At 47.6% G+C, this 23,263-nt stretch overlaps 2 protein-coding genes across 14 annotated transcripts in view; one reads left to right on the top strand and one right to left on the bottom strand.

Annotated features, from left to right (window-relative positions):
• Positions 1-3,757, top strand: part of PIGG (phosphatidylinositol glycan anchor biosynthesis class G) — a 43,191-nt gene extending 39,434 nt beyond the window's left edge. For all 13 annotated transcript variants that reach the window (XM_006931303.4, XM_045056711.1, XM_019829881.2 and 10 more), the window contains one exon: positions 3,289-3,757. In XM_006931303.4, coding sequence (XP_006931365.1) covers positions 3,289-3,502 — 214 coding nt within the window. In that variant the 3' untranslated portion in view covers positions 3,503-3,757. The remainder of the gene's footprint in view (positions 1-3,288) is intronic.
• A 15,173-nt stretch (positions 3,758-18,930) lies between these two features.
• Positions 18,931-22,994, bottom strand: TMEM271 (transmembrane protein 271). The gene has a single exon (XM_045056709.1). It carries the CDS (start codon positions 22,976-22,978, stop codon positions 21,851-21,853), a length of 1,128 nt encoding a protein of 375 aa, XP_044912644.1. The 5' UTR covers positions 22,979-22,994; the 3' UTR covers positions 18,931-21,850.
• Positions 22,995-23,263: the final 269 nt, after the last annotated feature.

The following is a 23,263-nucleotide window of genomic DNA, read 5'->3' as shown; positions in this document are numbered from 1 at the left end:
TTGAGGCCTCCTGTCCCTGTTACCCCTCTAGACCCCCACTCCTCTGCCCCCCCATTAGAGTGCAGCCCCTGCTATGGTGACCGCTGACCCATGTCTGAACTTCCCGGGACATGCTCAGGTCCCACCTCTCAGGACAGCACATACTTCATGGGAAGCCTCTCGTCCTCACCCCAGACCAGCTCCTGAGACTCAGGCCTCAGGGACCCTCGACTTCTGCCCCCAAGTTCATGTCCACGGGCCACCATCTTCTCCCATTCCACAGTCACGTAAGGGGTGGAGGGGAGTGTAGGAGTGAGTGAGGTGATACCCTCAAGTCAAAGTTTAGAGCAAGAAAGCAAGTAAAGGCTTCACCTGTGGAGAGCAGGCTTCCTACTCCGGGGACCTTCTGGCCGCCCCTCTGAATTGCCACGGTTGATGTTTGGCTTCCCAAATGTGGGAGTCTCATTTCTCCAGCTCACTCTAGGTTTCCTGAGGAGAGATGCCTACAAGTCAGTGTGTTTTCCTCGGATGCACACTTGGGGACCGTCTGTGGATAGTCACTGCTCGTCTGATGGGCAGCGCCTGTAAGCCAAGGCACTGCTGGCTGGAGCAGAGGCATGTGGGGGCCGCTGCACTGCCCGCGATAACCTGCAGGGTCTCGTGCTGCCTGTGAACCCACGTGGGCCACGAGACCACTACTGACCTGTTGGTTCTCTCCCTAGCAGGCTCCTAGATGTCTCTGTGACCAGGGTTAGGTTGGGTTGGGAGGCCTCGGTCCTTGTCAGTGCCATCATGTGTTGGGGACCCAGAGGGCCTTGAGTTGGCAAGACGTGCTCGCCTCTGCCTTGGAGAGCTTGACTGCCTTAGTGCACATGGCTCTGCTAAGCACACCGTGTCTGGTCTGCAGACCAGCTGAACAGGTGGGCCAGGGAGGATGAGGGCCAGACAGTGAGAGCCTAGGCTTCTGTGAAGGGCAGCTTCTCTGGTGCTGGGATCGCAGTTTGATTTTCCTGACACTTTTCATCTATCTGTATTGGGGAGAAAAAAAAAAACAAAGCATTTTTTTTAAGTAAGCTGAAAGCATTTTAATCAACTGGAGAGTATTACATGACATTTTCCCTAATTAAGAAATGTTTCTCTTTTATTTTAGAAAAGGTTTTGCTTTTTCTTTTTTAAAAGCTTTTACTTTTACATCAAGTTCTACTCATTGGTTTTTGGAGTTGTTTTGTTTCAGTCAAGTAAGAAAACTAGAGCTGTATTAAAATAGTAGAAAAAGAAAATATTGCTAGTGGCTCAGAAACTGGGCCCTGGGTGTTCATGACCCTTGGCTACAGGGGCTGGCTTCAGGTCTAGAGCCTGGTGGCACGGGCAGCCATGCTGAGCTAGGCTGTGAGGCCTTCATTCACTCCCTACAGTGCACGTCATCTTAGCTGAGGTTGTGGAAATGGTGACCCCCTGGATGTTCCTTCTGGAAGGAAGAAGCCAGAGTTTTCTAACTAGGTCATGTTTACTATGTGTGAAATTGTGGCAAGCTCCAGCTTCCGTGCTGTCTGCTCAAGAAGGGAGCAAGGTCCGCAGGCTCTTAGCTAAGCACGGACTCCATGGCACTCCCCAGGAGAGGGGTAGCAGAGCCATGGGCCACAAGTATTCACCTAGGAAGCTGTTCCCAAGAGTTTCACCGGTATTGGTGCAGTGGCCCTTGAGGGACGTAATGAGATAATGCTTCAGGGCCCAGCTCCCTGGAGGTCCTCGGCCTAATGGACTGGATCTTCAGTGGGACCCGAGGTGCAGGAGCTCATGGGCTGGTGGCAGTAGCAGAAAGACGGGTCCGTTACTTGCTGAGCACATCACAGAGATGAGCCCAGAATGGCTGAGCCCCTGAGTCTGCTGGTGTTGGTCAGGACAGCTGCCCAGAGAAGGGCACGTGGGTGGAAGTGGTCACGATCGGTCAAGGGAGCTGGAGAGGAGCACGCGCAAAGGGACGAGGCCACAGGATGGCATGCAAGTGGAAGCAGAGAGAGGGTGTTGCCTGCCGGGGATGATGGGGCAGCTGGAGAATGCGGCAGGAAGGAAGGATGGGCACCAAGGCCCAAGACGGAGAACCAGTTAGGGCAAGGTGAGGGCACAGAAGGGGACAAGAACTGTGAGCATGAGGGGCCAGGCATCCTGTGGCCCTTGAGTGACTGTTTGGCTCCTCTCACTGGACAGTGAGCACACGGGGGGGAATCTTAGATGGCACCAGATAGTTGTGCCTGGTCGACAGGCCCAGGGAGCCCCTTTGTGGAGCACGTATGTGCACACACTCACTCCTCTGCCTCCCAGCCTTTGCTCTACACAGAACTCATTGCTCACCTTTCATGTCCGGACCCTTCCCAGTATGAGCATGGCACCCCAAGACTCCCCTAAGCACACAGAGCATCTGCTCTGGTGGGTGTGCTCGCTCCCCACCTGGAAGTCCAGTAATCCCAGGCCCGTGTCCATATCCCCATACGAAGCACTGCTGATGTGAGTCCCGCCCGGTGAAGATAGCTGTGTGTGTGATGAAGGCCACACTTCAGGAAGAGTGGGCAGCGGTGATGTGTGGCATAGACTGACCACAGAAAAGCCACTTACGCTCATTGCGGTGTTTGAGGGGAGGCGTCAGAACTAAAACTTGTCTTCTTTTTTTTAATGTTTGTTTATTTATTTTTAAGACAGTGGGGGAGGGGGAAAGAGAGGGAGAGACAGAGAATCCCAAGGAAGGCTCCACGCTGTCAGCGCAGAGCCCAACGTGGGGCTCGAGCTCACAGACCGTGAGATCACGACCTGAGCATGTGCTTTGAGGGCTGTTTCATGTTTGGGCATGTTCTTCGCAGTTCATTTGCTTAGCAAACACTCGCAGGCCAGTGTCCCCAGACCACACCAACCAGATGCTTCACTGGGCAGCACAAAGCAGAGCTCAAAACTTGTATCTCATCCAGTGGGATTTTCTTTTCATTGTGTTTCATAATATTTGTGCTGTATAGTAGTACATGCACATAATTTTTAAACATAACTGCAAAAGCTGGAGGGCACTTTTCAAAACTATTCTTGCAGATTGTGACACTGGAGAGGGACAGGTTAGCCACCTGCAGCTGATGTCCCCTCAGGCAAGCTCCTACCCATCAGACTGACCAGATCCAGACTGGGAGGGCGGGGTGGGGGTGGAGGGCCAGGAACAAGAATTACCACGGTCATTTTCAAAGTACAAATACTGTTTGCTTTTATGTTCATGCCTTATATGAGGCAGAAGTGGCAGGTACTAATCCATATTTCCCTTTTTATTAACAGTGGTTCTGCACTGAGTCATGCTTGCTTCTGCTACGCACTGATCTGTTCTTTTCCAGTTTCTGCGTATATCATTTTGGTGACATCCCTGCGTTACCATTTATTTATATGGAGCGTGTTTTCTCCAAAACTTCTTTATGAGGGAATGCACATCCTCATCACAGCTGCCATCTGTGTGTTCTTCACAGCCATGGACCAAACCAACACAAAGTCATAGGCACTGGGAGAACAATATATTTCTAAAGTCCATTCACTTCATGCATTTGAGTAGTGAAAAAAATCTGTTGAAATGCGAGAACATTCTTAAAAATATTGTGAATTCTACAGAGTTGATGAATAGCTTCAGTTTCTTTCACTGCTATACTTGAATTTAGATCAAATAGTAAGTGATTTGAAAGGTCACTTTAAAATAGTTTGAATATGAATCATGTTCCCTTGTTGACAGTAACTCCATAAACTTCTGAACTTCTAATTTCCTCTGACTCAAATGTATGTGTTATTGCGGCGTCGTGTGGACTTAAGAGAGCCCGGGAAGTCTGTGGGAGGAGGCTTACCCACTGCCGGCGTTTACCTCACAGAGCTCAGACCCTTCACTACCCTAGAAGACACTGGAGGTCTCGGGGAGCTTCGGTTATCATGGGTGGGTTTCATCTATCAACATGAAGACATTTCAAAACCTAGTCATTGAAAATAAAGATGTAAATTCAGTCCATGTTAACATAGCGTATTTTTAAGAAAAGTGACTATTTTTTTCCAAAAGAAAAATACGTACTGAGGAGAGTGGCATTGGTTCACGTTTTTGCAAATCTCTGTAGCGTCTGGTGGCTAGATTCTGCAATCATTCTGTTGTGATATGTGTGTTTGGTTGAAGTAGTCACATAAATACATGGTTGGGAAAGGGGGGAGGATTGTTCTTTTTCTAATCCTTGTGGATGTTCTTTTTCAGACCCCATTAAAACTCGACAAACAATGGTTTCTTAAAGGTTAACTGGAGAAAAAGCAAGTGCATGTAAAACAGGTGAAGCCCTATTAAGGTCTGCACCTGAGTTAGCAGTTACCTGGTTGAGAAGTTCTGGGTCTGTGTACGAGATAGTTGGGGGAGCTGGGTGAACTGTATGTGGAGCTTTCTGTACTATTTTTGCAACTTCTTGTGAGATTTAGACTATTTTAAAATAAAAGTTATTTTATAAAAGAAAAGATTGCAGTGCCTGGGTGGCTCAGTCAGTTAAGCGTCCAATTCTCGGTTTCGGCTCAGGTCATTCGTGATCTCATGGTTTTGTGAATTCAAGCCCCGCATCAGGCTCCATGCTTACAGTGCAGAACCTGCTTGGGACTCTCTGTCTCCCTCTCTCTCCGCCCCTCCCCCACTTGCACTGTCTCTGTCTCTCAAAATAAATAAACTTACAAAAATTAAAGATTAGTTGCAATGTGGAATCTGAAGCTGTGTCAGTGAAATTCTCTGCTCCAGTTTATTAAAATTCACTGATCAGGGGCACCTGGGTGGCTCAGTTGTTTAAGCATCTGACTTTGGCTCAGGTCATGATCTCATGGTTTGTGAGTTTGAGTCCCCCCACGTCGGACTCTGTGCTGACAGCTCAGAGCCTGGAACCTGCTTCAGATTCTGTGTCTCCCTTTCTCTCTCTGCCCCTCTCCACTCATGCTCTGTCTCTGTCTCTCTCGCACGCTCTCAAAAATAAGTGAACATTAAAGAAAAAATGTTTTTAAAGAAACATCTTGGGGCACCTGGGTGGCGCAGTCGGTTGAGCGACCAACTTTGGCTCAGGTTTGTGGGTTCGACCCCCGCATCGGGCTCTGTGCTGACAGCTCGGAGCCTGGAACCTGCTTCAGATTCTGTCTCCCTCTTTCTGTGCCCCTCCCCCACTCACACTCTGTCTCTCTCTCTCTCTCTCTCTCTCTAATATAAATAAATGTTAAAAAAAAAAGAGAGAGAGAGAGACCTCTTTACACAGTGAAAGCTCACAATGGCAGATACAAGTTTTCCAACTCATGCATTTTAACTTACATAATGATTTGATATTTGTATATATTCCCAAATGGTCAACTCAATCAATCTAGTTAACATCCATCACCACACAGAGTTACAATTTTTTTCTTGTGATAAGAGCTCTTAAGATCTACTCTCATAGCAACTTTAAAATATATAATATCTAGGGGCGCCTGGGTGGCTCAGTCAAGTGTCCGACTTCAGCTCAGGTCACGATCTCACAGTTCGTGGGTTCAAGCCCCACATCAGGCTCTGTGCTGACAGCTCAGAACCCGGAGCCTGCTTTGGATTCTGTGTCTCCCTCTCTCTCTGCCCCTCCCCTGCTCACGCTCTCTCTCTCTCTCTCAAAAATAAATAAACATTTTAAAAAATTAAATATATCTTAAACTATAGTCATCACGCTGCACGTTATATTCCCAGGATTTATTTTATAACTGAAAGTTTATACCTCTTGACCCCCTTCATCCACCCATTCCCCGCCTCTAGCAACCCCCAATTCGTTTTCTGTATCTATGAGCTTTGGGGGTTTTTTTGTTTGGGATCCCATATATAAGAGAGATCACACAGGATTTTTCTTTCTCTGACTGATTTCACTTAGCATAATGCCCTCAAGATCCATCTATGTTGTCGCATATGGCAATATTGTCGTGTGTGTGTGTGTGTGTGTGCAAATATATGCCATGTTTTCTTTATCCATTAATCCATCAATGGGCACTTAGTTTGTCTTCATATCTTGGCTATTGTAAATAATGCTGCTATGAATCTGGAGGTACAGGTATCTTTTTGAGTTAGTGTTTTTATTTCCCTCAGATAAATACTCAGAAGTGCAATTGATGGATTATATGGTTGTTCTATTTTTAGTTTTTTGAGGAACCTCCATATTCTTTCCATAGTGGCCACACCAATTTACATTCCCACCAACAATGCACAAGGGCTGCTTTTCTCCACATCCTCATGAACGCCTTTGTTATTTCTTGTCCTTTTAAATAATGTTTTAATGTTTATTTTTTTGAGAGAGAGGAAGAGAGCATGAGCAGGAGAGGGGCAGAGAGCGAGGGAGACACAGAATCCAAAGCAGGCTCCAGGCTCAGAGCTGTCAGCACAGAGCCCGACGTGGGGCTCAAACCCACGAACAGAGGGATCATGACCTGAACCGAAGTCAGTTGCTTAACTGACTGAGCCACCCAGGTGCCCCTATTTCTTGTCTTTTTGATAGGAGAGTGTTTCTTAATGTACAGATACTTAATATTTAATTTACAAATATTTTAAGATTTTTTTTATCACTTTCTAAAAATTTTTTTTCTAGTTACAGGTCATTTCCCATTAATAATCCATTCTGAAAATCCATTGTTTCATGCTAACACAGTAACTGGGGATCTATTTTCCATTATTTTAAATAGAAAGCCATGAGGATGCAATTCATATCATACTCAAGCCCCCAATCAGTTTCCTAAAATGTAGCTACATATAGCAAAGTGTCTACATTTGCTATCATGTTAAGATACAAGATGCTTAAAATTGGTTCCTGGCCATCAAATAGTTAATATGGTTACGAACAACAGTTGCTCCGTGTCTTTTCTCCTAGATTTTAAAAATAGAAACTTAAAATCATTTTAAGCCTTTTTACCTCTCCAAAATAAACACTTAAAGCTATAAATTTCTCTGTAAGGTTTATTTTCACTGTATTTACAAAATTTCATATGCTGCATTTTTATTATCATCCAGTTTGAAATATTTCCTGCTTCACTTTTTGGCCTAGTAGTTGGTCCATCTTGATGAACATTCCATGTGCAATAGGAAAAGAAGAAAAACTGTAGTTTCAGCAATCATTTAGTGTGATATCTTATACCTGTTGATTAGGTCGAAGTAGTTGTCAGCCAGACCTTCTACATCCTTACTGATTTGTTTGTCTACTTATTCTTTCAATTACTGAGAGGATAGCTACAATTTCTAACTATGATTGTGGATCTATGTTTCTCTCTTAGATCTATTACTTTTTGCTTCATGTATTTTGCGTTTCTATGCAATAATAATGAGGTAGCAAAAAAGATACATTAAGAAAACAGTTCCATTTCCAACTGCACACAAAAAAGTTACACACCGGGGCACCTGGGTGGCTTGGCCGGTTAAGCGTCCGACTTCGGCTCAGGTCATGATCTCATGGTCCATGAGTTTGAGCCCCGCGTCGGGCTCTGTGCTGACAGCTCAGAGCCTGGAGCCTGTTTCAGATTCTGTGTCTCCCTCTCTCTCTGCTCCTCCCCTGTTCATGCTCTGTCTCTCTCTGTCTCAAAAATAAATAAACGTTAAAAAAAAATTTTTTTTTAAGTTAAACACCTACAAGTAAATTCAGCAAGGGAGGTGAAAGACCTGTACTCTAAGAATTGTAAGACATTGATAAAAGAAAGTAAAAACACAAATGAAAAGATATACCATGCTCATGGATCAAAATAATACTGCAAAATGTTCATATTACCTGTCCCCAAAAATCTACATATTTAATGCAACTCCTATCAAAATATCAATTGCATTTTTCACAATATTAGAACAAATAATCCTCACATGTGTATAGAACCACAAAGGACCATGGGGCGCCTGGGTGGCTTGGTCGGTTAAGCATCCGACTTCAGCTCAGGTCATGATCTCGCAGTCCGTGAGTTCGAGCCCCGCGTCGGGCTCTGTGCTGACAGCTCAGAGCCTGGAGCCTGTTTCAGATTCTGTGTCTCCCTCTCTCTGTGACCCTCCCCCGTTCATGCTCTGTCTCTCTCTCTCTCAAAAATAAATAAAAACGTTTAAAAAAATTAAAAAAAAAAAAGAACCACAAAGGACCTCAAACAGCCAAAGCATTTTAAGAAAGACCAAAGCTGACATATCACAATCCCAGATTGCCAGATACATTACAAATTTATAATAATCAAAAGAGTATGGTACTGGCACAGAAACAGACACATAGATCAATGGAACAGGCTAGAGAACCCAGAAATAAACTCAAGCTTATATGGTCAATCTATCACAAATGAGGCAAGAATATACAATGGGGAAAAGACAGTCTCTTAATAGATGGAATTGGGAAAACCGGACAGCTACATGCAAAAGAATGACACGGGACCACTTCCATACACCATACACAAAAATAAACCCAAAATGGATTTAAAACCTGATTGTGAGACCTAAAACCATAAAATTCCCAGATGAAAACATTGACAGTAATTTATCAACTGTAGCAACGTTTTCTCTGGTTATGTCTTCTCAGGCAAAAGAAACAAAAGCAAAAATAGATTATAGGGACTACACCAACTAAAACATTTTGCATAGCGAAGTAAACCATCAACAAACAAAAAGGCAAGCTACTGAATGGGAAAAGATATTTGCAAATGATATATCTGATAAGGGATCAACATCCAAAAGATATAAAGAATCATACAACTCAATCCAAAAAAAAGAAAAAAAAAAGGTTTTAAAATGACCAGTGGGCTTGAACAGATGTTTTTGCAAAACACAAATACAGATGGCCAACAGACACGTGAGAAGATGTTCAACATCGCTAATCATCAGGGAAATGCAAATCAAAACCACAGTGAGATATTGCCTCACACCAGTCACAATGGCTAAAATCAAAAATACAAGAAATAACAAGTGTTGGGGAGGATGTGGAGAAAAGGGAGTTCTCAAGCACTAGTGGTGGGATTGATAATTGATGCAACCACTGTGGAAAATATGGGGTTTCCTCAAAAATTAAAAGCAAATACTGTACAATCCAGTAATTCCACTACAGGGTATTACACAACAAAGACAAAAAACTAATTCAAAAAGATATATGCACCCCTATGTTTATTGCAGTTTATTTGCAATAGCCCAGATGTGGAAGCAACCTAAATGTCCGTTGATAGATGAATGGATAAAGAAGATGTGGTATACACCTCATGCTAGTCAGAGTGGCTAAAATGAACAAAACAGGAGACTATAGATGCTGGAGAGGATGTGGAGAAACGGGAACCCTCTTGCACTATTGGTGGGAATGCAAACTGGTGCAGCCACTCTGGAAAACAGTGTGGAAGTTCCTCAAAAAATTAAAAATGTGACCCGGCAATAGCTCTGCTAGGAATTTACTCAAGGGATATAGGAGTGCTGATGCCTAGGGGCACTTGTACCCCAATGTTTATAGCAGCACTCTCAACAATAGCTAAATTATGGAAAGAGCCTAAATGTCCATCAACTGACAAATGGATAAAGAAATCGTGGTTTATATACACAATGGAATACTACTTGGCAATGAGAAAGAATGAAATACGGCCTTTGGTAGCAACGTGGATGGAACTGGAGAGTGTTATGCTAAGTGAAGTAAGTCATACAGAGAAAGACAGATACCATATGTTTTCACTCTTATGTGGATCCTGAGAAACTTAACAAAAGGCCATGGGGGAGGGGAAGGGAAAAAAAAGGTTAGAGAGGGAGGGAGCCAAACCATAAGAGACTCTTAAAAACTGAGAACAAACTGAGGGTTGACGGGGGGGGTAGGGGAGAGGGGAAAGTGGGTGATTGGCATTGAGGAGGGCACCTGTTGGGATGAGCACTGGGTGTCGTATGGAAACCAATTTGACAATAAATTTCATATTAATAAAAAATAGCTGTGGTATATATACACAATGAAATATTACTCAGACATAAAAAGAATGAAATTCTGTTATTTATGGCCTACGGGTTACTAAGTGAAATAAGCTAGACAAAGGAAGACAAATACCATATGACTTCATATGCAGAATCTAAAAAACAAAACAACAACAAAAACAGAAACAGACTCATAAATACAGAGAACAAACTGGAGGTTGTCAGGGTGGGGGAGGGGTTGGTGTAGGGGTGTGTCAAACAAGTGAAGGAGATTAAGAGTACAAACTCCCAGTTATAAAATAAATAGGTCAAGGGGATGAAAAGTACAGCATAGGGAATATAGTCAATATAATAACATCCAGTGACAGATGGTGATACTTACTGTTGTGAACGTTACATAATTATTAATTGTTGAATCACTATCTTGTACATGTAAAATTAATGTAACGTATGTCAGCTATACTTCAATAAGAAAAATTTTTAAATAACTTTTATTTTTTTAATAAATTTTTTAAATGTTTATTTACTTTTGACAGAGAACAAGCAGGGGAGGGACGGAGACAGAGGGAGACACAGAATCTGAAGCAGGGTCCAGGCTCTGAGCTGTCAGCACAGAGCCTGACACGGGGCTCAAACCCACCAACTGTGAGATCATGACCTGAGTCGAAGTCGGAGGCTTAACCAACTGAGCCACACAGGCGCCCCTAAAAATTTTAAATGACTTTTAAACCTGTTATTAGACATGTATACATTGATATTTGTTATATCTTCCTGATATATTTACTTTATATCATTATGAAATATACCTCTTTATCTCTGGTAATACTCTGTCTTAAAGTCTATTTTATCTGATATTAATACTGCCATGCCAACTTTCTTTTGATTAGTGTTTGCATATAACTTCTCCACCATTTTGATTTCAATCTACTGTGTCTGTATGAAAAATGTATTGAAAGCTCTTATAAATGCAAAACTTAGGTCCTGCTCTTCTATCCAGTCTAACAATCTCTGCCTTTTAATTTGGAATATTTAGGCCATTTACACTGAATGTAATTATTTGTAGGTTGGATTTAGAGCTGTAAGTTCTCTATTTGTTTTCCTTTTTGTCACTGTTATTCTATTTCTTTCTTGCCTTTGAATTAATTTCATAGTTTTTAGTAGTACATTTTATCTTCACCATTGTCTTTTATTTTTTAAAAAATGACTGGCACTATCTTTTAGAATAGTTCTGAGTGTACAGAAAAATTCATTGGAAAGTGCAGGGAGTTCTCATATTACACTCCCCCACACATAGTTTCCTCTATTAACATCTTCCAGTAGTGAGGTACACTTATTATAATTGGTGAGCCAATGTTGATACATTATTATTAGCTAAAGTCTACAGTTTACATTAGGGTTCACTCTTTGTCTTGAATATTTTATTAGTTCTGAGAAATGTGTAATGACATGAATCCACCATTATATCATTTATCATTATATAGAATAATTTTACTGCCCTAAAAATCCACTGTGCTCCACACATTCATCCCTCCCTCCCCAAAACCCTGGAAACCACTGATCTTTTTACTGTCTCCATAGTTTTTCCTTTTCCAGAATGTCACACAATTGGAATAATACAGTATGTAGCCTTTACAGACTGGCTTCTTTCACCTAGCAATATGCATTTAAAGTTTCTCCATATCTTCTCATGGTTTAGCTCATTTCTTTTTAGTGCTGAATAATACTCCATTGTCTGGAGGCACCAGTTTCTTTATCCATTCGCCTACTGAAAGCACTCTTGGTTGCTTCCAAGTTTTGGCAATTATGAATAAAGCTGCTATAAACATCTGTAACTGGCCAGTGTCACTTAGCGAGAATTCAGCTCCACTTCCTGCCATGAAGATCTTGGGACACAGTGTGCAGCTACATGCAGGGAACTGAGAGGAGCAGGGTGAGATCCCTAATATTGGTTGTGTAGAGACCCACAGAACCCATGTCAGGAGAGGGTGAGGACCCGGGAAGGGAGGCCTATATGAAAAGAAATCCTGGATTACTTGGCATGTTTGGACACATGAACATCATGTTTTCATTTTTGTCAAAAGCTGGGGATGAGTTGGCCACAGGTTCATGGAAAACGTCAGTCAGTTGTTAATTTCAAGGAAAACAAGAAAGATAATGAGGTCATGGAACACTGTATACTTCACCAGTGGATGATGTTTATGATCTTAATAAAGTAGAATACTGGTTTTGGGAAAAAAAAAAAAAAACAGAACTATTGGCATTGTGGAGAGAAAAGGTCGTGCGTTGAGTTGGGAGTGCCAGGAGTCTATCCCAAAGTTCAGTAATAAGAAGTCAGTAATCACACCCAAAATGGGAATAATCAGAATAGCAGTGTACTCATTGTTTCCCATAAATACAGAAGCATATTACCAAAGAAAGGGCTGCTTATGGGGGTGGAAATACAGAGTAGGAGGGCAAAACGATAGTAAAACTGACTGAAATGATGCATTATTAGTTTGATTTAACATTGATGAGTGTAATAACATAGATGAGTGTAATTTACCACAGTAACAGAGTAATCGAGAAAATAAATGACTATGATGATGAGAGAAAAGCACTGATGGAATTCAATACCAATTTATACAAAACTAAACTAAAAATAGAAGAAAACATGCTTAAAATATTAAAAGATATCTGCCAAGAGCCCAGGCAAGCCCCATACTTAATGACTTCAGTCCTGTCATCCCCACCTCTATTCAAGTTTGTGTTGGAGATCTTAGAAAGAACACTTGGGTGGTGGGGGGCGCCTGGGAGGCTCAGGTGGTTAAGCATCGGGCTCTTGATTTTGGCTCAGGTCATGTTTTCACAGTCATGAGATTGAACCCTACATCAGGCTCTGTGCTGACAGCATGGAGCCTGCTTGGGATTCTCTCCGTCTCTCTCTCTGTCGCTCTCTCTTTCTTTCTCTCTCTCTCTCTCCACCCCTCCCCCAATAAACAACAAAAAGCTTCTCTCTAAAAAAAGAAAAAGAAAGAAAGAAAGAAGAAAGAAAGAAAGAAAGAAAGAAAGAAAGAAAGAAAGAAAGAAAAGAGAGAGAGAGAGGTGGGGGGAAGAGGAGGGAGGGAGAGGGAGGGAAGAGGAGAGGGGACACTCGGGCCAGAAAACATGGCAGAGGGTTTGGAGAACAAGAAACAAAACCATCAATAATCACAGATGATATTGGAAATTGGTTATTAGAACTGAAAAGAAATGTTTGCAATGTTGCTGGGTACAAAATCTGTATACAAGATCAGTAATAGTCTTTAAACCAAACAAGTAGATAACGTAGTTTTCAAAAAGACAGCATCGGAGCGCCTGGGTGGCGCAGTCAGTTAAGAGTCCGACTTCAGCCAGGTCACGATCTCGCGGTCCGTGAGTTCGAGCCCCGCGTCAGGCTCTGGGCTGATGGCTCGGAGCCTGGAGCCTGTTTCCGATTCTGTGTCTCCCTCTCTCTCTGCCCCTCTCCCGTTCATGCTGTGTCTCTCTCTGTCCCAAAAATAAATAAACGTTGAAAAAAAATTTAAAAAAGACAGCATTGACAATAACCACAAAACTTGAAATGCATCTCAGGGAAAATCTGACACAAGTCATGCAAGGTATTTGCAGACAAAAATATGGAGATTTATTGACAAACATATAGGAAGACCCAAACAAGTGAAGAGAGAGACTTACTCAAGGATGGATGAACGGGCTCACAATTGTTGGGGTGGCATTCACCCAGATTAACATGAAAATCCAGTGTGGTTTCGTTCCGCACCCCGGCAAGGCTCTGCATGCCAAGCGACAGTCTCATCTAATCTGCATGTAGAAAGGGCCAAGAACAACACAGAAGAAGGCACTGAACAATCAGTACAGACACCTCTCTAGTAAAGGGTGGAAATGCAAGTGAGGACACGGAGACACCATTTCCCAACAAAAAAGGAGAAGACAAAGCGAAGGGGTGCTGAGATGGGGACCTGGGGCCATGTGCTGCTGGGGGCTATAACTCTCTGAACCTGCATCTCCACACCACACGGTGCAATCACACATGGGTGTGGGACCTACGGAAACAGGAAGACAGGTGAAGCATTTTCCTTGCTCTGTGGACTATGAAAGTGAGAGAGGACATGATCCAGGAGTGACTTACTGCCATTTGTCCGCACAGTGGAATCAGTGGGACACAATGTGTCAGAGGAAATATGCCACAGGCACAAGGAGCACCACAGATCAATCTCAGACACATGATGCTGAGTGCAAAAAAGCATATTACGGGAAGATCAAATACAGTATGATACCATCATGTACAGTTTAAAAACATGCAAAAACAATACTGTACCCTGTGCGTGGACACACACTTTTGTGGTAGAAGGACAAAAATATGGCAATGGCCCGCAACCAGCTTGAGTGAAGTGTGGCCAGAAAGACGAGGCGGAGGCTCTGGCTGCTCCCGTAATACATTACAGTTAATAGATGTTACCTGTATATATTTAAGAGTAAAAGAGAAATGTGGACCGAACATGGGAAACAACACTTTAAAATCTTAAAATTTGGGGGTTTATTTTGACGTTTGATAGCAGCGCACACTGAATCTCAATGCTGATACGTGTGTGTCCTTTATATGCAACGCTTTGTGTCTAACATTTTCCTCAATCAAAATAAAAGAAGCATGCGAGAGGCTGCTCTAAGACTCTCCACACGCAGCTACTGGGCATTTGAAATGCAGCTGGTCCAAACTGAGATGTGCTCTATGTATAAAATACAACCAGATTTCTGCACTTAGCGTGGAAAAAAAAAAAAGAGAGAGAATGTAAAATCTCTTTGCCCTCCAGTTCCCCCAAGAGCAAGCACAGGCACTCGAATCAGGGTGAGTGGCAGGTTAGGGAGTGTGGGGCACCCTCTGGAACCCCCAGCATCTGGCCCAGCTGACAGTTGTTGAATGAAACACCGAATGAGGTGAGTTAGCAGAGTGCTGAGTTGAAGAGCTCGGAGGTGGGTGTGTACAGGGCACATAGGACAGGATTCCGGGGGTGGGTGATGGGAGTCACTCAGCCAAGAAGGGGAAGCTGTGAGATTTGTGGCAAAGGCCGAGTTCAGGGTTCTCAGGGACCCGGAAGAGGGACGTGAGCAGGTGGCTGGTTATAAGCACCCAGGGGTCAGAAGGGACGTGGAGATTTTCACACTACCCACCGGGTGCCTGGGTTTACAAAACTCCCACAAATGCTGCTTAGAAACAGAAAATTGTCCTGCCTTGCGGCTGGACTGAGTTCAGATGGCAGTTCTCACGCCGGCTCTAACCTGGGCACAGAACCCAGTTCCCCAAGTCTCAGCTTTCCCACCTGTAAAGCCATCGTTTTCAAGATTAAAGGAGGCAGTGAAAGCAAAGTGCCTGGCCCATGCCAAGCACTCCATACAAATTAGCCATTGATCAGGTGGTGCCCAGGCCACCCACAAAGATGATGGTGTGTGCCCAGGTGAAGTTTGAAAATATCCAAAAACAATACTGTATAGTGTGCATGGACGGACCCTTGGAATCCCGGGGGCTGGCCTGCAGTCTTTATAAATGCTTGTTGGTTGGGCAAGTGAGGACAAGACCTCCGGCAGCTGGCGGGGCCGTCTTTCCCCCAGCCTCAGGCTGGACCGGGTCGGAAGAGGAGAGGGAGGCGGCAAGTGGCGGGCAGAGCTCATGCTGGGAGCGGCTCCACCGTGGAGAACCAAAGTCATGCACTCAGGGAAAAATAACCTGAGTTACACCAAATAGGCAACAGGGACCTCAGGGGCACGCCCCCGGGGACAAGAAGGGGGAATACAGAGCAGACGCTGTCCTGCAGGGGAATCAAGGGAGGTCTCAGCAAAGGTGATGTCCCAGCTGAGGCAGGACCAGAGGACACAGGGTTGGGGGACAGGGGATGGGCACTCTTACAGAGGCTGGGAGGTGAGAGAGCAGGCAGAAAGAAAGCTCCTAAGATGAGCAAGATGGAGGCTGACCCAATGTCCTGCAAAGGCCCTGGGGTAGAGGGGCCTACAGGGATTCCTGCCAGAGGGAGAAGGTCACCTTCAGAAGAGCCTGGGATCCTGAGGCCTTTGTTTCCCAGAAGGACTGGCAGCCCCTCCCCACCTCCCAGGCACCGAAGCCACTCCTGCCCCAACCCTACACGGAGAAGAGAATGACATGTGCCAGTCTGGATTTGCAAAATAATTCAGTTACTGTGGCTGTTACCTCAAAATATTTGCAAATAAACCAAATATAACTTACTTTCAGAAAGCATTTCCCCTTGGGCAATTAATTTTAATGTTTCAGCTTTTTTTAGAATATTCATCTGGAAGATCTATTCAGCTCCGTAAATACCCATGGTCTGATGAGGGCTCCAACGGCTTTATTCCCCAGCAGCACGTCCCAGGGAGGGAGTGCCTGTCCTCTGAGGTCCTGAGCAGCTAGACCCGCACAGAAAGGCTTGAAGGCTTCCTGCAGAAAAGAATGAGCAAACCACAAACCTGAAATGAGCTCTGCACTGAGTTCAAGGTTTGTCCCCCAAAATTCTGGTCCACACAGAGCGTGGCCTTATTTGCAGGTCACGCTGGATTACAGTGGGCCCTAAAGCCAATGAGAATGTCTTTGTAAGACACACAGAAGGGCACCCAGAGACAGAGGAGAGGGCTGCACGAAAGCAGAAGCAGAGATTGGAATGATGAGTCTCTAAGCCCAGGAGCACCAAGGAACGCCAGCATCCACCAGAGGCCGGGAGAAAGGTCTGGAATCGATTAGTCCTCAGAGCATCTAGGAGGAAGCAACCCTTCCAACACCTTGATCTCAGACTATGAGAGAATAAATATTTGCTGTTTGAAGCCACCCAATTTGTGGTACTTTGTGACGAAAGCCACAGGAAACGAATTTGAGCCCCAGGTACCTGAGGTGGTCCAGGCCCCCACTACCAGCCCCACACTTTGCTCCAGAGACACAGCCTCCTTCCTCAGCCAGTCAGCACCACAGCTGGTTCTGCTGTCCCACTGCACACCCAGGATCTGATGTTTGCCCCACTGTTCATTCAAAGGGCCCTACCAGATAGGAGCCCCTCGTCAGACTGTCCCCAGGCCCTGATGGCTCACAGAGAAGGCTGCGGGGTCAGGCTGGGCTGGGTCCATGAGATTTTGCTTCCCTTCAGGAACAGGGCAGTTCTTGAAGGCCAGTTTCTTAGTAGGACAGCACAGTCTGTCCCGTGTTTTAGGGAAATGTTGCATCAGGAGTAGAGGCGAAGAAAGAAATCAGGCTGGTGGTTTAGGAATAGGGTAAGGACCACAGCAGGTGCACAAGGTCAAAGCTGGGGCCTGAGTGTTGGGGAGAGGGGCAGGTGAGGTGGGGCACCCCTCCAGCAGCCGGGGCAGCCTCTGTCCACCCACTTACCTGTTCTGCACATTCCTGGTAGACCTGGCCACACTCAGGCACAGTCTTCAGGGCCAGGACAAGAGCCATGCAGAGACAAGGCATAAAGGATTGTTGGCACGTTTAAAGGAGTGTGTTGTGCTTTCACACAGATTTTATTGACCCTAAAGCGGCAAGACATATTATTGGCATTCTGTTGAGGATAGATGGCAGATGAAAAGGCAAATCAGAGATCAGGGCTTCTCTAGGTGAAATTCTCATGTGTAAATCGATTCCCCTCAAAACATGGAGATTTTAAGAAAACTATTAGAAACACGGCTCTGTGGTAGGAACCACCAGGCTTTCTCCTGCCACCCCAGGAAGTCCTTGGAGAACTCAGATTGGGGACATGACAATATATGAATACTATTTTCCTAGGTTAATTTTTTCCCATTTTGTTGGTGTTTTGTTACTGTGTGAAAGAGTGGCAAATTAAGCAGATATTGGATCATCTGGAAAGTAAACCAGTTGACATTAGGCTGTGGCCTCTGTCTCATATAAAAAACAGGTACACATAAAGTTCGCACATATCTTTATGCCAGAATTCATTTTTCTTATGGTCTCTATCATTTATTAATGTTCTTTCTTGATGAGAAAGCAGTGATTTGAGGGTAATAATAACCTTGAGGGCCCCATGGGACAGCGTGGCATGTAGCAGCCCTTGCTCAGCAGGGGAGTAGACCTCAAGGTGACCCAAAGAGGTCAGCACCAACCAAGCCGTGGCAGTGTCTGCACAACAGGGACCCATCTAGGCACCTAGGAGGTCAGCCTGCCCCACAGCACTCGCATGGATGCCAGAGCACCTCTGATGTGGCTTGCTGTGCTGTGCAGGCATCCAGGTAAGGGGTCACCCCGCTATCTTCCCCGGCACGTGACAGAGTGTGCAGGCCTGCGTGAATCTCTGCACCGCGTGCCTACCCTCCACGCTGCAAGGGGATGCGCCAGTCTACAGTCGGGCCTCTCCAACTCAGACAGATTCTACCCGGACACCCCAGGCAGGGCTGCTGGCCTGGCCCTCAGACACTTCTCATGAGGCACTGTATGTGTGTGTGCTTGTGTGCGTGTGTGTATGCCCCACACAGTGTGTGTGTGCATGTGCAGACATATACACGTGGAACATGTGGGCACTTATTCCTACACATGCATACATGTGCATTTGTCCTTGTGTGCACGTATGTTCACTCGTGTGTGCTTGTACTTTTGTGTGCATTCACACACCTGCACGTGTGTGTGTGTGTGTGTGTGTGTGTGTGTGTGCATGTTCAAGGCTTCTGCCTGAACTGTGTCCTGACACCAGCCAGGAGTAAAATCTTTATCACCAGCAGTTTGATCTTCATCACAAACACTATCTGACTGGTTTTTAAAATTAAATGATTAATTGACTTTCAGTCAAAACTTCAGTTGCATGGTTCAGATTTGTGTTGCCAAGGGCAGAACACCCCCTCTGACCAAAGAAAGTCCTGTAAACCCAGATGCCTGAAACCCTGGGAGGGCCTGTTTAGCAATCTAAGAAAACATGCCTTGTTTGGTGGCTACCCCCTGTGTTATCTTAGTTAAATTATTCCCTTAAAAGTAAACAATCTTTATGTTTAAAATAATAACTTACAAACTCAGCATTAAGTCATGTAACAATGCTAAAATGTGTTTAGTTTAATTCCGGTACTTTGTCATAATCATAAACTCTTGATCTGGCCTCCACCAGGCCAGGCGTTCGTTACTTATTATTCTGAGAGGCAGAGTAAGACCCATTTTAGGAAAGTTCCAGGAACTGGCACTATTTTCTAGAGCACAAAGAATCCATTTTAAACAACTAAAACTTACGGGAAGTAGAATGGACGTAAGAAGTGAGGGCCGCGAGGCGGAGCCCCGCAGGGGCAGGAGTGGTCCCGAGGAAGTCACTCCGAACTGGAAGGAGGTTCAGTAGCTTCCTAATTCTCCACTCATTTCCCTGAGTACTGATCTTTGGAACAATGCGAGTTTGGGGAGACTTGATTTTATTTCCTCTCATAAACTCTAAAAAATAAAACCCTGGTATCCCACATCATTATATCAGCCTCAATAAAGTGGAGTTGACAATATCCGTGGAGTTAGACACACTTGCATCTTTAAAAATCTCATCTAGTCCGTTGGGCATGTAGAAGTTTGCCAGGGGAAAAGCAGCTGCCTGCACACCCCAGATGCTCCCTGCTGCCCTGGCCAGATGACCACCCAGATGGCATGATGCTCCTGTCGGGCTCCTGTGCTGGCCCCACCCACCTCACCCCCTTCTGCCTTCTGTTCCATCTCAAGAAATGTCTGAAAGTTGAGAGAGGTCACTGATTTGGATTGCAAATTTGAAAGATTCATAAGGCATATGACATTTTAAGCTGTACAAACCATGTAAGATGAAACACTTCAGAAAACAAGAAATGTACTGGGAGGTCTGACGTCTTGTGTCCATGCTGCCCACGTGTTTGCTCTGCTGGGGTGGCCCTTGCCTGGCGGCCTTCTGCAGGAACCCACCGTGTGCCCGTCTATCCAGCGCACAGTGGCCTAGCCACCTCCGCTGGGTGAGCTCTGGGTGGTCAGCCCTGCAGCTGCCTATGAGGTCTCTGCTCCGGGAGTGGAGAGCAGCCCTGCTCAGGAAGCAGGAAACACCTGGCAATTCCTTCTTGATTTGACTTAGGTAGGTGGGGAAAAGTATCTTAAAAGCCACTTCTGCTGCCACTTATCACATTTCCTGCTTAGGTTGATGACCATCGGGCCGGTGGTACCAGGGCAGGTGATGGGCCGGGCTGCGAGGACCAGCGGTGGGACTAGTTGAGCCATGCCCTCAGCCTGGCTGAATCCCGAGGCTGAATATGGACCAGTATCTGAAGAGGCCTGTGGTTCAGAACCTACTAACTTGGCTGTGAATCATCCTCTTTCCTCAGGCAGCATCAACATGACAAGGAGATCGCCATGTTACACAGCAAGGATCAGGTGCTGACCGGGGACGGGTCCCCTCCGCTCCTCTGCATGGAAGCCGGGCCTCCTCTCTCCAGCAGCCTCCACTGCAGCTGGGCAGCCCCGCCAGGTCCAAGCTGGGGTGGGGGCCTTGATTGTCTAAGTACAGGAGACTGTGGCTTTGGGCAAGGAACGTGGAGCTGAGGAGAGGTCTTATCCCAGAGCTGGCACCTGGAAACCACCTCCATCCCTAAACCCGGCTACTTTCCCACAATCAGAAGTGAACCCCTTTACGCTGCAAAGACATTACACATTATTTGTTTATTATCACCTAAAGTGTGGTGCTCACCCCTGGCAGAGCACTGGGTGTGTCCCTACCTCCTTTGGCGCGAGGCACACGCTATTCAGGTCAGGGTGGGGCCATTCCGCTCTTCCGCTACACTATTCTGCTCCAAGCACCTTAAGAATCATCGGCACACCTCCCTGGCGCCACAATCCCAGCACGTGGGGTTGTGCTACCTTTTGCCCGAGACTCTGAGCCTGCTTGGCTCCCAGCCAAGCCACCAGACTGGATGGAAACGTATTTTGCCGTCACCGAGAATACATTTCATATTGTGCGGGTAAGCATCCTAAGGATTTAAAAGTATGACCTTCACATCAGTTAAGGCTATTTAAGGGGTGTATTTTAAATGAAATGCTATAATATGCAAAAATTACCAGATCACTGAATTAATCAACAGGAAAATAATCTTTGCCAGAAAAAAACTATGACTGTGATTTTCCAAAATAGGATTGGATTGTTCATATATACTAACCAAAAATAAGCTCAGCTTTGCAGTAGAAACCCCACCGCCAATTTCCAAAAAAAGAAACGTTTGGGACCTGGTACACACACAGGGAAGTTAACTGCAGGAAGAGGTTGGATGGAGGCAACCGCCCAGCAGAAAACTCCAACTCAGCGTTTGTCTGACCAGGTCCAACCACTGGCCCCAAAGCGGGTTGTGTGTCGACACCCTCTAACTCCAATTTGATGAATATCTCCAATAACATAGCAATTAATTTAATAAAGGAACTAACCAATTTTAAATTGCAATAAATTTACCAAACATTTTCACTGTTTATGGAGAGCTTTACAGTAAGAAAGTATCAACAAAAGCAGGCACATCCGTGTACAAAGTGTCGCTTGTTGGGTGCGTTTTCACTTCTGCCATTCTGCTCCTTCTGTCCTCTCGGCGAGGGTTCTTCCTCCCGCGAAATCACCCTCTCTTTCTGAGCTCTCACCCTGGACCGGACTTTGCCAAAGAGAAGTGCGATGGGGGCGAGGCAGCCCCGAAACATTTATTGTAAACTTTAAAACGGAATCCGGATACGAACAGACACAGAAAAGAAGAGAAACCTCCCAGACACAGAAATGGTAATACTGGAGGCCCAGTCTCTCGGCGAGGGGCCCTCAGCGACGCGAGGCCAGTCCACCCCTGAAGGTGCATCTCCGCGGCATGTCCACGGCAGGCCTGGTCCTCGCTCGCGGGCGGCGGGCGGTGGTCGGCCGGGGAGGCCCGCGCCGGCTGGCGCGCCGTCCGTCCGTCCGTCCGTCCTTCCGGGGAGGGCCCCGGGGCTCAGCAGGCCCGGCTCGGCTCCCAGGGGCGCGCGGCCTCGCAGGGCTGCCGGCAGCAGTAGGGGTAGGAGGCGTTGAGGTCGGGGTCCGAGGGCGCGTACCCCGGCAGCTCCACCGACGGGTGCCCTCCGCAGCACACCTCCACACCCGCCTCGTCGAGCGCGTGGAAGACGCCCACGTTGATGTAGGAGACTGCGTGGTGCGCCCCGAAGCCAGCGCAGTCCCCCGGGGCGGCCACGTCCGAGTCCTCCGGGGACAGGATGGAAGCGTCGCTCGGCCGCGGCTGCAGCCGCCGACCGCGCCGGCCCCGCCGGCCCCGCCGCGCCCGGGAGGCTGGCGGCTGCGCGCGGAGCCCGGGGCCGCCGCGGGGCCGCGCCAGGGCCCGGGCCGCCCTCCGCCGGCCGCGCCGGCCGCGCCGCGCCTGCGACGCGCGGTAGTTCTTGACGAGCAGGAGGCTGAGCAGGCCCAGCAGGCACTCGAGCGAGTTGAAGACGGTGGAGAGCACCAGGCCGCGCTGGTAGTCCTTGAGCTGGCGGCACTTGGCCGACGTGGCGCTGTCCAGGGTGCTGCGGGCGCGCGGCGCGCCGGGGGCCGGGCCGGGGGCGGCGGCGGCGGCGGCGGCGGCGGCGGGGCCGGGGGCCGGCGCGCGCGGGGGCAGGCAGTAGTGGGAGTACTTGCGCTCCACGAGGGACACGGTGTCGCCGTCGATCACGGCGCCCGCGAAGGCGCTGAGGACCCCGAGCATGAAGACGAGGACGCCGAGCAGCAGCAGGTTCTGGCTGCTCCCCGGCCCCGAGGGCCCGGCCGCGGCCCCCGGCTCTCCCGGCGCAGCCTCGGGAGCCCCCGCCGCGGCCGCGGGGACCCCGAGCCCCGGGCCCGGGCCCGACCCCGCGAGCGGCGCGTCCCGGGGCCCGCAGCAGAGCAGGGCGGCGCCGAGCAGCGAAAGGCCGGCGGCCAGCAGCAGCCCCGAGTAGAAGGCGCCGGCGGCCGCCCCCAGCCGGAACGGCTCCCCGCGCAGCTCCGAGCCCAGCGAGAAGCACTTGAGGCCGACGGCGGCGGCGCTGAGCGCGCAGGCGAGCAGGAGGCAGGAGGAGAGCGCGGCGCAGGCCCCGCGGACGCTCCACTTCATCCTCCGCGCCCGAGCCGGCCCGCACCCCGCGCGCCCGCCGCCGCCGCCGCCCGCCGCCGCCCCCGCCGCCTGCGCCTCCTCCCGGCGCCGCGCGGCCGGACCGCCGGCCTCCTCCTCATCCTCCCGCGTCCTCCCGGGCCCGCGCCGCCGGCGCCGGAGTCCGCATCCTCCGCCTCCCGCCGCCGCCGCCGCCGCCGCCGCCGCCGCCGCCGCCGCGGCCCCGCGCCGGGAACCGATGCGGCGCGGAGGACCGCAGGGCGCGCGCGCCCCCTCCCCAGCCCGCGG

This window comes from Felis catus, chromosome B1 (genome assembly GCF_018350175.1).
Source record: "Felis catus isolate Fca126 chromosome B1, F.catus_Fca126_mat1.0, whole genome shotgun sequence".
Taxonomy (NCBI): domain Eukaryota; kingdom Metazoa; phylum Chordata; class Mammalia; order Carnivora; family Felidae; genus Felis; species Felis catus.
The sequence above is the reverse complement of the archived record's forward strand: the minus strand, read 5'-3'. Positions and strand labels throughout refer to the sequence as shown.

Excerpts from the sequence above, each read along its gene's own strand:
- TMEM271 (XM_045056709.1), bottom strand. The coding sequence starts at position 22,978 with ATGAAGTGGAGCGTCCGCGGGGCCTGCGCCGCGCTCTCCTCCTGCCTC.